The sequence below is a fragment of the Kogia breviceps genome, chromosome 1, assembly GCF_026419965.1.
Source record: "Kogia breviceps isolate mKogBre1 chromosome 1, mKogBre1 haplotype 1, whole genome shotgun sequence".
In the NCBI taxonomy this organism is placed as follows: domain Eukaryota; kingdom Metazoa; phylum Chordata; class Mammalia; order Artiodactyla; family Physeteridae; genus Kogia; species Kogia breviceps.
The window spans coordinates 39,526,657-39,540,783 of record NC_081310.1 but is presented as its reverse complement, the minus strand read 5'-3'; the positions used below and the strand labels follow the sequence as shown (position 1 = coordinate 39,540,783).

At 41.5% G+C, this 14,127-nt stretch overlaps 1 protein-coding gene across 1 annotated transcript; it reads right to left on the bottom strand.

Moving 5' to 3' along the window:
• Nucleotides 1-13,331: 13,331 nt before the first annotated feature.
• On the bottom strand, nt 13,332-13,833 carry LOC131759354 (keratin-associated protein 3-3-like). Its single transcript, XM_059068319.2, is given in 1 exon segment — nt 13,332-13,833. A coding segment is annotated over 1 exon segment (300 nt). The 5' UTR covers nt 13,754-13,833; the 3' UTR covers nt 13,332-13,453.
• Nucleotides 13,834-14,127: the final 294 nt, after the last annotated feature.

The following is a 14,127-nucleotide window of genomic DNA, read 5'->3' as shown; positions in this document are numbered from 1 at the left end:
TTGCACAGTAATAATAAGGCAAAAAATATTGACTTAACGAACATTTATATAATTACATTTGGGTGATTCTGGAAGTAGAAGAGGGAAGGTGGGATAATATAAGAGTATGGTACCTTCATCTTCCAAAATCATAAAGTTCAATTGTAATACGTCTGAGACGTGTAGCGGTATAAGCATATTAATTCTTATGGAGTTATAAACAGTGAGAAGAGCCAGGTAAAAGAACGGAAAGAGTTTGCTCTCAGAAGAGTGAAACTGAAAGGTTAGAAGGGTTGGGAAGTCTTCTGGTTACTGTTGTGGGTAACAGATCACCCCCATGTTTGGTGGCTTTGAACAGTTATGATCCTTTTCTGCATTCTCTCTCCCAGTTTCTGTGGGCTGGAGTTTCAGTAAGGGCTCTGCTGGGCAGTTGTGGATGAAGCCTGAGCTGTGCTATCAGAGGCAGGAAATGGAGCTGGAGTTGGGGCAGCAGGAGTGGAGCAGCTGGGGCAGCGGGGCCTGGCCAGGTATCTCTCTCTGCCTTTTCTTGTCATCTCGGCTTCGCTACAGGATCTCTCCAGGGCAGCTAATTTGGGCTTTTTCATAGCATGGTGACCTCAGGGCACTTGGACGGCTAATATGGCAGCTCAGGATTCCAGAGGTGAGTGTCCCAAGAGAGCAAGATGTCACATGGCACCTATGATAGTTTTCTGAGTCCATCTGACTGAATCACAGAATGTCCAGATACCTAATTAAACGTTATTTCTGTACGTGTCATTGAGGGAGTTCCTGGAAGAGATTAGCAATCGATTCAGTAAACTGAGTCATGTCGATTATCCTCCCCATCGTGGGTGGGCATCATCCTATTCGTTTAGGGTCTGGATAGAACAAAAGGCAAAGGAAAGATGAATTTGCTCTCTGCCTGACGGCTTGAACTTCTCTTGCTCTCAGAGCTCCTGGTTCTCAGGCCTTTGAACTACACCTACACCACTGGCCATCCTGTGTCTCCATTTTTATAATAAGTCATATACATGACTTATTATAAATACATGACTTATTATAAATATATATATCTCCCCTGTTGGTCTGTTTCTCTGGAGAACCCTGCCGTGCTGCTCTACCAGTCAAAGCGGTCACAAGGGTCAACCCAGGTTAGAGGGCAGGAAGCATAGACACTACTCCCTGGGGGGAATGTCATGGTCTCATTGGAAAAAGAGCACTGTGGGATAGGAGATACCATTGTGACCATCTTTGGAAAATACAATCCATCATAGGTAGGGAATTGCTGTCTTTTGTAATAAGCCTTGTAGCATTACTTGACTGTTCAAACAATGTGTGTGTGTTATTTTTATAAAAATCCAAGTTAAGTGTCGAGGATACTCTTATCCTCTAGCAAATGAGGGAAATGTTGTCAGAGAGATGAAGAGAATTCCTGAGACAGGCCTAGGGTTTCAACCAGATCCCTCGCTCTTATTTCAGGCTCTTCACTGCTACCCAGATGACCAAGGAGAGTCACTGTCATTTATATTAATGATCACAGTCTACCTCAATTACAGTAGTTAACAAGTGCACTGGCTCTCCAACCTCAGCAATTTTAGCCTTACCTGAATATTAGTATGACTTTGAACGCAATTTATCAGATCTCAACTAAGCAAGATCAAAGCAGACACTGATGATGCTTAACATGATGCTTCAGGCACCTGAAAATTGAATTTGGTCTTTCAGGGGATAGACCATGGAATTGGAGTTACACTTAGTGTCTTTTAGGGTGATTCTGCCTTAGACTGGGACTTTTCAGTGCCCACTTAAAACATACACACACACACACACACACACACATACACACACAATTGCCAGGCTAAAACACAAAACAAAAACAAAAGTCTTTTAAATAAGGCTCTGCTGTGACTTCCCTGGTGGTCCAGTGGTAAAGAATCCGCCTTCCAATGCAGGGAACGCAGGTTCGATCTCTGGTGGGGGAACTAAGATCCCACATGCCACTGTGCAACTAAGCCCACGCGCCACAACTACTGTGTCCACGCACCATAACTAGAGAGAGAAAATCCGCTCGTCTCAGCTAGAGAGAAGTCCACGCCGCAGTGAAAGACAAAAAGAAAAAAAGTTAAACAACCAACTATAATAAAATGATATGGAAAATAACTATAAATATAATATTCTGAGGAGCTAGAATAGGAAAAATTGCAATAGGGAAATGTGTCCTTTTAGATTTGTCATCTGAAGCGCTTTGAATATCACTCTAAAGACCTCAGATTTTATTTTGTAGACATGATGAGGCATCAAAAGTGCAAAGAGGGCTTCCCTGGTGACGCAGTGGTTGAGAATCCGCCTGCCGATGCAGTGGACACGGGTTCATGCCCTGGTCTGGGAAGATCCCACATGCCACGGAGCGGCTGGGCCTGTGAGCCATGGCCGTTGAGCCTGAGGATTCAGAGCCTGTGCTCCGCAATGGGAGAGGCCACAGCAGTGAGAGGCCCACGTACCACAAAAAAAAAAAAAAAAAAAAAAAAAAAAAAAAAAAAAAAGTGCAGATAGGTAATCATATCGGTAGTTTAGAAAGTTAACTATAGAGAGATTGAGTGTCTTGCCTAAAGTCACACAGCTAGAAAATGGTTATTGCTGGGATTTAAAATCAGACAGGTCAGTTCCTAGCTCCTAAGTCTGTATATTTAACACCATTCTGCTGTGTCTAGGGCCACCCAGGGCGTGAGAAGGAAGGGAATCTTGCCCTTCTTCTTCATCCTGCTATCTTGAGAACTTTGCCCATGCATAGTATCCTATTTAAAATAGTTGATGCTGGGAATTCTCTGGCGGTCCAGTGGTTAGGACTCGGTGCTTTCACTGCCAGGGCCAGGGTTCGATCCCTGGTTGGGGAACTCAGATCCCACAAGCCCTGCACTGCATGGCCAAAAAATTTAAAAATTAAAAAAAGGGAAATGCTAATAACTGCACAGCAGAAAATAAACTTCTTACATAACTCCAGGTATGGGTGTGTACTGGGAAAAGAAGAGGAAGTTTCTCTCAATCCAAAGTACAGCGACCTTCTCTCTACAGGCTGATAGCCTAAACTGTACCTAGGAGTCTAAGTGTAATACACATCATTAAGACTAATATGTACAAAGTTAATATTGTTCCCTTAAGCAACAAAGGACTAACCAATAGATAATGTTCTTAGACATGCAATACACCATATATCATGAATATAAACTATATTTTATTTTGATGATAACTATTCTATTTTTTGTTGAAGTAATCAAATAATAATTAAGTGATTAACCACCATTCCCTTTGCTGTGGAATTAGGGAAGAAGAGAGCTGATCTTTTCCCTTGGAAAAAGGGTAAGAAATAAAAGAAATGAAATGCTCATTTTTCTTTTTTTAAAAAAGTTTATTTATTTGGCTGTGTCAGGTCTTTAGCTGTGGCGCACAGGCTCTAGAGCCGTGGGCTTAGTTGCCCCGTGACATGTGGGATCCCAGCTCCCCGACCAGGGCTCAAACCCATGTCCCCTGCACTGGAAGGCAGATTCTTAATCACTGGACCACCAGGGAAGTTCCTCATTTTTCTTTTTGATCAACTTTGTGTCAAAGCCTTTAAGTTAAAGAAAAAAACAAACGAAAAAAACACTTAGGGAAACTTATTTCCCCATCCATAAAAACATGTTTTACATACAAATACTCTTGAATTTTGAGTGTATTTCACAGACTATTAAATAAGTCCAAGGGTGCACCTTTTTTACCTGTAGCAGGCACTCTATGAATATTTATTGAATCGAAATATTAGAGATGGATAGGACCTGCTTCAAAATACTTAACTACTGATGCATTCATTCAACAAAATGTTTTATTGTGGTTAAATATGCATAACATAAAATTTACCAGTTGACCGTTTTTAAGTGTTCAGTGACATTAAAAACAATTCACAATGTTGTACAGCCATCACCCCCATCCATCTCCAGAAGTTTTTCATCATCTCAAACATAAACCCTGTACCCGTTAAACAATAACTCCCCATCCCCCCATTCAACAGATTTTTATGTATTCCTTCATTCAGAAAATATTTATTGAGCACCTATAATTCAGCCCGATTCTCCTCATTGTGGGAGGTCTGTGTTACAGAATGAACAGGACAGATGTGTTCTGCACTCCCGCAGATACAATCTGGGGAAAGAGACTAGCAGGACAGTAACAACAGGTGGGGGGCTAACATCGCTCCCCACTCAGCGGACCCTTTGCATTGGCAGTGCTCCTTTGAGGTAGGTCTGTATTACAAACAAGTGTTAGGACAAGGGAGGTGCGACCGCCATGGGGGATAAAGTTCAGTCTGGAGGATAGAACTTGGTCAGGGCATCAGGATTACGTTGAGACCTGAAACTTGAGTGGGGCTAGCCAGGCCAAGAGTTTTCCCAGCACAGGGGAGGACACCGAGGCTGGCCCTGGGAACAGATGGGTCCCGCCAGGCCGATGAAGTATGGAGAAACCCGAAGTAAGACCGCAGAGGCAGCAGGAGCCACTTCCTGCAGGGCCCGGGAGGGTTCCCCGCTCTATCTTCAGGGCAGCGGTAAACCGCTCAAGTGCTTTAATCCGGGCCTTAAAAAGAGTCACCATTCTTGTGAATTGTAAATGAGTGCTTCACTTCCCTGCAGCTCTTTATTATCATGCTGATGACAAGTACGGCTAACTTTGAACACCTGTGATAGAAAAACGACTACTATTTACATTGTAAAATCTTTCTCTACTTGTGTTTGAAAGTTCCTGTTCTGGGAATTCACATTTAAGTAAACGATATAACGTGACTCAAGGTCTGATGAAGGATAAAACTAGAAATTAGTTTCCTTTTGCACCCCAACAAACCTCCCCTAGGTTGGGGGAAAAAAATCATATCACCTTTCACATACCCACAAAATGTGAGCCTACAACGTAACTGGCCGCCATCTCTCAACTTGGGGATTTGTGTCAATTCCCTCAGTTCCTCCTGGACAAATGTAAATTAAGATTCTGTTTACAAAGTGCTTAATTAGCTTGCCTAGGCAAAATTATCAATCGTAATTTGAGAGTGAATTTGCTTCAAACACATCTGTTGTAGGACTGCTGGCCTGCTCTACTATTTATGTAATAAAGGCCAGGTTCAGAATTTCAGTTTCTAGAGGGGAAAACATGGATAAGGTAAGCACCTCTGAGGTGAAACTCCATTCTGCACCGTTAGATTGTGCTCTTAGCCGACAGTGCCTCCATATCCATCCCAGGTGGATGGCGGGCTAATTCATCACCACTGGATGGGCAGTCGGCGACTTTGTCCTCACATTTTAAAGCACTGCACTCTTTTTTTTTAGTGCCTTACCAGTTTTAATATCTTCATTTTTTACAATAATAACAATGCTTCCGCAGAAGTAAGGTGAATAAGGCACCTGGTTATCTTTTTCCTTTAGCAAGAATGGTGCTTGTGAACTTTGTGCACAGATCAGCATTCAAGAGTCAAGAATCTCTCTGGACTATTTGTTTAAATATGACTTTACTCCAGGAGAAAGATGAACTGAGCGTGGTCTCAACGCCCAATCAGAAGAGGGGTAGCTTATTAACCCAGCCAATACCATGATCTTATTCCTAGAGCTATCAAACTTAAATCGTAAAGACTCAAGAAACACTATGTTATTACCACTCAATTTCAGATTGAGATAGGTAGATAAAAACTTCCCCCTTCTTTTTTTCCCAAAAATCTATGTTTCATAAGTAAGTAATAATTACATGTATACCACACATTGACATTTTATAGTTTAGTGTTTTCACGTACGTGACTTTCACTTCTCAGGGGTAGATAGGACATTATCATTTTATTTTATTTTTAATTGAAGTATAGTTGATTTACAATGTTGTGTTAATTTCTGCTCTACAGCAAAGTGACTCAGTTATACACATACATACATTCTTTTTTATATTCTTTTCCATTATGATTTATCACAGGATATTGAATATAGTTCCCTGTGCTATACAGTAGGACCTTGTTGTTTATCCATTCTAAATGTAATAGTTTGCATCTACCAACCCCAAACTCCCAGTCCACTCCCTCCCTTTCCCCCCTCCCCCTTAGCAATCACAAGTCTGTTCTCTATGTCTATGAATCTGTTTCTGTTTTGTAGATACGTTCATTTGTGCCATATTTTAGATTCCACATATAAGTGATATCATATGGTATTTGTCTTTCTCTTTCTGACTTACTTCACTTAGTATAATAATCTCTAGTTCCATCCATGTTGCTGCAAATGACATTATTTCATTCTTTTTATGGCTGAGTAGTATTCCATTGTATAAATGTACCACATCTTCTTTATCCATTCCTCCATCGATGGACATTTAGGTTGTTTCCATGTTTTGGCTATTGTGAATAGTGCTGCTATGAACATAGGGCTGCATGTATTTTTTGAATTATAGTTTTGTCTAGGTATACTCCCAGGAGTGGGATTGCTGGATCATATGGTAATTCTATTTTTAGTTTTCTGAGGAACTTCCAAACTGTTTTCCCTAGTGGCTGTACCAATTTATATTCCCAGCAACAGTGTAGAAGCGGTCCCTTTTCTCCACACCCTCTCCAGCATTTGTTATTTGTAGACTTTTTAATGATGGCCATTCTGACTGGTGTGAGGTAATACCTCATTGTGGTTTTGATTTGCATTTCTCTAATGATTAGTGATGTTAGGCATCTTTTCATGTGTCTACTGGCCATCTGTAAGGACATTATCATTTTATAGGTTAAGAGACTGAAGTTGAAAGAAGGAAGCAACTTTGCCTAAGGTACCTGGCTTGTGAGGGATATAACCATTTGCTGAGCTATGCCTATCTACAAAGGCTCATTTATTCCACACATCACGTGTCCTGAATGCTTACCTCTCAGGCTAATCTAAGAACATAAAATGAACTAGATATACACCAGTGTCCCGTTGAGAAGGTCTGTCAGTGGGAGACAGACACAGAAACAGATCATCATAAAACCATGGGGCAAGAATAGCACTGGAGATTTTGGAAGCTCCAGGGAGGCATACCTAATACAGTAAAAGGTGAGGGGGGTTGGTGCTGGCAATCAAGAAGATCTTCTTGGAGGAGGTGACACCTATACTGAATCTTAAACAGATTAGAATAAGCAAGTCCTAGCCTTATACAATCTCATTATCACTGTGAGGATGAGATAATGATATAATATTTATATGTGTAATATATGATAAGTAATTAAGAAATGATGCAATGATGCAGCTACGTAGTGACTCAGGGAGATGACCCGTAGAAAATACAGCATCATTACTTTTTGCTAAGAAACAAAAAGTTGTAAAGACTCTCATACATACATTTTCTGTCTCTGTCTCTGTCTCTCCACGTGGTCCTATAACTGGGCCACCTCTTGACAGTTAAGCTCTACCTATCAAGGCTGCCTGCTTTCCTCCCACACATCACCTCCCCTTGGATTACAAATTTCCTGTTGTGATCCTGTACTCTTCAGAACTCTCCTGGATATTCAGTTTAACCCTGTTTCAGTGGTATAAATAAGTAGAGGGAATTGGAACAAGTTTCCAGGCCTGACATGTTGCTAAGGTTTTCTTTGGTTCTATGACTTAATTCATGTGTCTCTTAATCTGTTTGTGACCATTTTTGGGGTGAATGGGATAAAAGGAACGGGTGAGAGGTTGAATGCTTTATGTATACTCGTCCCAAAAGCCCCCAAAGCTAGGCATTGCACAACTTCTCCCCCTTAGTAAAGACTGTGCCCCCTCCCACAAAATATTCCATCTCCACTCTAATGTCAGCACTGTTTAGAAAATTAACCCAATAGTTATATTTACTAAGACTGCATGGTCATGTCAGAGTCCAAATAAACATCACTGTCATTTAAAAAAACCCTCAGAATCTTAAGTGATCTTTCTTCACAGCTCCTTTACCCTTCTCAAGACAATACAAACCCATTTGACCTTGTCAGAGCGGCCTTCATCCCTTCTCACTTGAAATAGCCTCCTACCTGGTCTGTTCGTCCATGCTCGCTTCAAGACTCTCTAGCCAGGGCTTACAAACAGATGGACAAAGACATCGTTTTTTTGGCCTGCATAGTGTCGGCCACCTCCACAATTCAGGGGATGTCATAGAAAAATGAAGATTTCCCATGTCCCTTAAACATGGGAAAACCTGGCAATCCTGAGTCCTGTTCCCACGTGGTCATAGAGTCATAGGGACCCTTTAAATAGGGTCCTTCGCTCTAGTTCTCTGAAATCTTCATCACTCCCAAGGTGCTCGTGACCTGAGACCAAGTGACACTTATGTGTCTCATCATGACTGCAGTTTTTCTTACACCTGGATCTCTTCACTCATTTATATATCCTGCCTAGAACCTGTAGGCATGTGAGTTTTCCATACTCTTCTGCCTTACATGATCTTTCTAAAATTTGGGCCTGATTATGCCACTTCTCAGATTAAAATTCTTTAGTGCCCTCACTCCCCACCTCTTTATCAGTGGATGAAGCTACAACTTCTAGCTTGGCTGGGTTCTTTTCAATCTGCCTCTTTGTTCCCTGTAACTATTCCCTACCTTTACCCCTACCCTTGCTCATGCCTCCTTCCCCCAAACTTTATACTCCAGCTGTACTGAATTCTAGCTATAGCAATGATTCTCACCTCTGTGCATTTGCAGAGGCTGTTCCTACTGCCTGGAATGTCCTTCCTTCTCTCTCAACCTCCCCAATTTTGAAGAGTCAACCCTTTTTATTATTTATTATTTATTTATTTATTTATTTTTGGCTGTGTTGGGTCTTGTCTCTGTGAGAGGGCTTTCTCTAGTTGTGGCAAGCGGGGGCCACTCTTCATCGCGGTGCGCGGGTCTCTCACTGTTGCGGCCTCTCTTGTTGCGGAGCACAGGCTCCAGACGCGCAGGCTCAGTAGTTGTGGCTCACTGTCCCAGTTGCCCCGCGGCACGTGGGATCTTCGCAGACCAGGGCTCAAACTCGTGTACCCTGCATTGGCAGACAGATTCTCAACCACTGCTCCACCAGGGAAGTCCAAGAGTCAACCTTTTCAAGTCCCTTTTCCCCCAAGAAGCCCCCTAACCCATTTCCCAAACTGAATAAACACCATTATCGTAGCACTCTCATAATATACTACTCTTGTAATATAACTGTTGGCTGTCTCTTTCTCTTATACTATACACTATGAAATCTTGCTGGAATTAGAACATGTCAGTTCTGACTTTGAAACTCTATCTCTGGTGTAGGAAAGAGTCTGGGCATGGAAGTCAGGCAGCCCTGAATTGATATCTCAGCTTTACCACTTACTAAACGTGACAAGTTCCTTAATCCCTCTGTTTCTCAGTTTCCATATCTATAAATTGAGACTAATAATTCCCACTTTATGAGATTACTGTGAGGATTAGAGATATTTTGTATAAAATGCCTAACATAGTGGCTGGTACATAGCAGGCACTCAATAACTGGCAGTTGATATCACAAATAAATGAATCAGGACAAAATACAGCAGACTTAAAAGATAGCCCAACTAAAGTGTGCTTGGGGGCTTCCCTGGTGGCACAGTAAGAATCTGCCTGCCAATGAAGGGGACACAGGTTCGAGCCCTAGTCCAGGAAGATCCCACATGCTGCAGAGCAACTAAGCCTGTGCACTACAACTACTGAGCCCATGAGACACAACTACTGAGCCCATGTGCCACAACTACTGAAGCTTGCACGCCTATAGCCCGTGCTCTGCAGCAAGAGAAGACACTGCAATGAGAAGCCTGTGCACTGCAACAAAGAGTAGCCCCTGCTCGCCGCAACTAGAGAAAGCCCAGGCACAGCAACAAAGACCCAGTGCAGCCAAAAATAAATAAATTAATTAAATAAATTTAAAAAAATAAAGTATGCTTGGGTGGACCAAAGTGAAAGCAGTGAAAAGAAGGAAAGGTTATATAGACACAGAGTATACACACAGTATCTAGGCAATTAAGACAGTGCAGAAGGTGCTTTTAGTTTGATTTTTCCCCTAAACACCTGACAGCTTTTTAAAAAATTGAGATATAACTGACATATAACATTATCTTAGTTTCAGATGTACAGCATAATGATTCGATATTAGTTTATATATTTGATATTTGTATGCAAAATTATCACCACAATAGCTCTAGCTAACACCCATCACCATGCGTAGTTAAAAAAAAACTTTTTTCTTGTCATGAGAACTTTTAAGATCTACTCTCTTAGCAACTTTCAAATATATAATACAGTATTATTAACTATAGTCACCATGCTATATATTACATCCCCAGGACTTATTTTCTCGACAGCTTTTTTTTTAAAAAAAGATTTATTTATCATTTATTTATTTATTTAATTTATTTTTGGCTGCATAGGGTCTTAGTTGCGGCACGTGGGATCTTCGTTGAGGCCCACAGGCTCTTCTCTAGTTGTGGAGCACAGGCTCCAGGGTGCATGGGCTCTGTAGTTGTGGTGCATGGCTTCCAGAGTGCATGGGCTCTGTAGTCTACAGCACTCGGGCTCTCTAGTTGAGGTGCGCAAGCTCAGTAGGTGTGGCGCACGGGCTTAGTTGCTCTGCAGCATATGGGATCCTAGTTCCCTGACCAGGGATCGAACCTGCGCCCCCTGCATTGTAAGGAGGATTCTTTACCACTGGGCGAACAGGGAAGTCCCTTCTTGACACCTTTTAATGAAAGACTTATTTAATTATCATTTAATCATTTAATCATCATTTAATTATCATTTGCAGAAGTCTGCAAATGATAGGCAGCTCTGTATATAGAATAATGAATATGATATAAGATAATCTTAGCTAAGTACTGCTTACTTGCAAATGTCATACAATTGACTTCTTGAAGGTGTATGTGAGGTTTTGTTTTGTTTTCGCATGTGTGAATGTTTGTGGGTGGGCAAGCATGTGTACAGACCTATACCATGGGAACCCTATAGACAGTGACTCAGCGAATGGTCAACATGGCTGGATGCCCATGTAGCTGTACCAGTGTCCCATAGCATCCTGGTTATAGCTTGTATTTATGTCCAAACTGCAAGCTCCTGCAGGTCTGGGACTGTGTCATTCATATTTGTTTTCCCTGAACATAGTACACTACTTGGTACGTAGTAAGTGTTCAGTAAATATTTGTTAAGTAGATAAAAGGATGAATTGGGAGTTGACAGTGTGTGTATAGATCTATAAATGTATGATACAAACACACACACACACACACACACACACACACTTTTACTCTAATTCCTGGGGCCAGCTTTCCATATAGTCTGGCTGTTGAGCCACATATAGACTAGGGCTGGTCCCTTGGTTTAAGTTGTACTTTCAAAGCAGTCTATAACAGCAGTGTCCCAAAGAACATTTCTATCTGTGATGATGGAAACATTCTATTCTGCATTGTCCAGTATGAGACCAATGGCTATGAAACATTTGGAATGTGGTTATGTGACTGAGGGATTGAATTTTTAATTTTATTTAATTTTAATTAATTTTAATTTAAATAGCTACCTGTGGCAACTGTATTGGTTAACGCTGGTAAATAATCTCCTATGTGTCATCTCTCTGTGCTTTTCCAGATCATAGTCAACTGATAGATTCTGGATGATACTTTTGCATGGTACTTATATCTGGAGTTGGAAGACCTTCTTAATAGTCTAATACCACCTTCTAAATAAAGTAAAAAAAATATTTGTTGAGCATCTGGTGCTTGGCAATATCGCTGGAGTTATGGAGAATATGAAGTCCCTACCTTTGTGTTGTTACTATCTAACAAGGAAATGGATAAGGAAAGATGGAACATTAAAACAGAGAAATAGACTACACAGCCTTGGGCCTGGCTGCTCTAAACGTGAGTATGAAATCCGTTTTTAACACAATCCTGCTTCACTAGATGGAAGCAATTGTACAGTACACTATAAATGTAGAGGGGAGGACCGGGACATGTAATTAAATCTATGGGCCATAAGAAATCTGTTCAGTAGTTCTAAGAGTTTAGTTTAGGAACACTGACGAACCTTGGTGGTGTTCACTAATGGTGTCCACAATAATAATAGCCAAGTGGAAAGCCGAGCTTGCAAAGAAATTTACTTGTTATTTATTTAGTTATTTTGCTGGTGTTATGCCAAGAAGACTCTGCTGACTAAAATTTATTATTACAGCCTCTGCGTGATTTTTTGATAACTCTCTATTACAGTCAAGAGTCCTTTAGTGCAAGTCAGGGTTGCAGTATAGTTCACACATTTTTAGAGGATATTTTCATTTTAGAGCCCCCATCTTGTTCCCCAGCGCGGTGCCAGGCTCTCGGTGAATGTTGTGGGGTTGTTTGTTTGTTTATTTTTTGGCTGCACGGTACAGCTTGCAGGCTTGTGGGATCTTAGTTCCCTGACCAGGGATTGAACCCGGGCCTTTGGCAGTGAGAGAGTGGAGTCCTAACTACCGGACCGCCAGGGAATTCCCTCTCAGTGAATGTTGATGGAAGACACTGCGCAGGTGCTGGAAAAGTCAAGTTCCTCTCCTTGCCCTCAAGGAACTTAGACTAACTTCGAGATAGATAATTATGTTGCAAGTAGAAGGTGAGAGTTTATGAGGTAATGATCCCTTTAGTCTTTCATCTCATTCTTGGCTGTTTGGCTCAGGATGGTCTAAATATTTTCTTCACCTTTTCTTATTAGGTACTGTGATACTGGCCAGTCACCAGTAATGTGTGATGGTGTGCACTTTCTATAAACTCCTCATTGCTCAACCTGCCTCGGTGTAAGTTTTGGTAAGTGTTAATTAGTCTTAACCTGGTAAATATTTTAGTTATCAGAAAAGCCCTGATACCTTAATATTAACTACATTATTCTAGTTTTCCTGCAGCTTTCTAATGGGCACATCTTATTCTACAGAAGCTATAGAATTTATGTGAAGACAGAGATTCATAACATCAAAGACGAGATGATTCAAACAGTAACCATTTACTTTACTGCCACAGAAATAAAGTTTATTGGAAAACCCATCAAGAAATTATTTTTCCTCTATGAAAATACTCAATGTAGGAAATGGGATCTAGGAAGCAACATGACCAACAAAATACAGTCTGAGGAATTCCCTGGAGGTCCAGTGGTTATGACTTTATGTTCTCACTGCTGAGGGCCTGGGTTCTATCCCTGGTCGGGAAACTAAAATCCCACAAGCTGTGCAGCCAGAAAAAACAGACAAACAAACGAACAGTCTGAGGTCTTATAGATATCAATACTTCTGATGATAGATGACATTCACCTGCCCAAATGAACCAAATGGTTAGCCAAATAACCATTAAAATTTCTTGATTTTCTTTCCATTAAGATGAAAGGTAGGTTGTGCACATCTAGGCCGTCTGGTCTGCCTCAGTATCTGATAAACTACTGAGGCAAGTGAATGCTGAATAGATAGCTGCCGTGTTATCTCCCGGCACTGATCGAGGCAGTCATTGGTCAGTGGCAGCTTGGGATGCAGGGCTCACAGCAGGGGTGAGTGAAGGTTGTGACGTTGAGGGTCTCCAGGCCTAGGGTAGGCTGGGACGAGTTCAGCACGAAGCAGGTGGGCACACGGGGCCGAGGAATGTGGCATGGTGGGGGACAGCTGTCATACCAGGTTGGCTCCAGTAACTAAACCGTGTGTGGGCAGATGCTGGGCAGGCAGACTCCACATCGGCAGCATTTTTCAGATGAGCAGGTGGTGGTGGCAGGGCCGGTGTGGACACTGTGGCAGTAATGGGAAGCACAGCCAGCCATGGCATTGGGACTGGTTTGCTTTTGGAGAAACCATTTACTTTAAACCTTTTAGCCTGTTGTGGTACCCAAGTCTAAAGTAAATGGGAGTATTTTGTACCATTTAAAATTCAAAAACTGTAATACACTCATTCAAATTTCATGTCTACTACTTAATTATAAAATGCTTTGAGACTCTAATGCAAATTTTTGAATGTAACAAGTAAAAACCTGACTATGAATAGCCAATATTTCAAAGTTCAACAGTGCTCCTCCATTGACAGTCTAGAGTCAGCAAAGAGGAAACTCATAGAAGGTTCTCCCTGGAGGGGCTCTACAAATCTTCTAGTCTGCCCTGCTTCATTTATGGATGAGAAAACGAACATCCAGAGATGGTG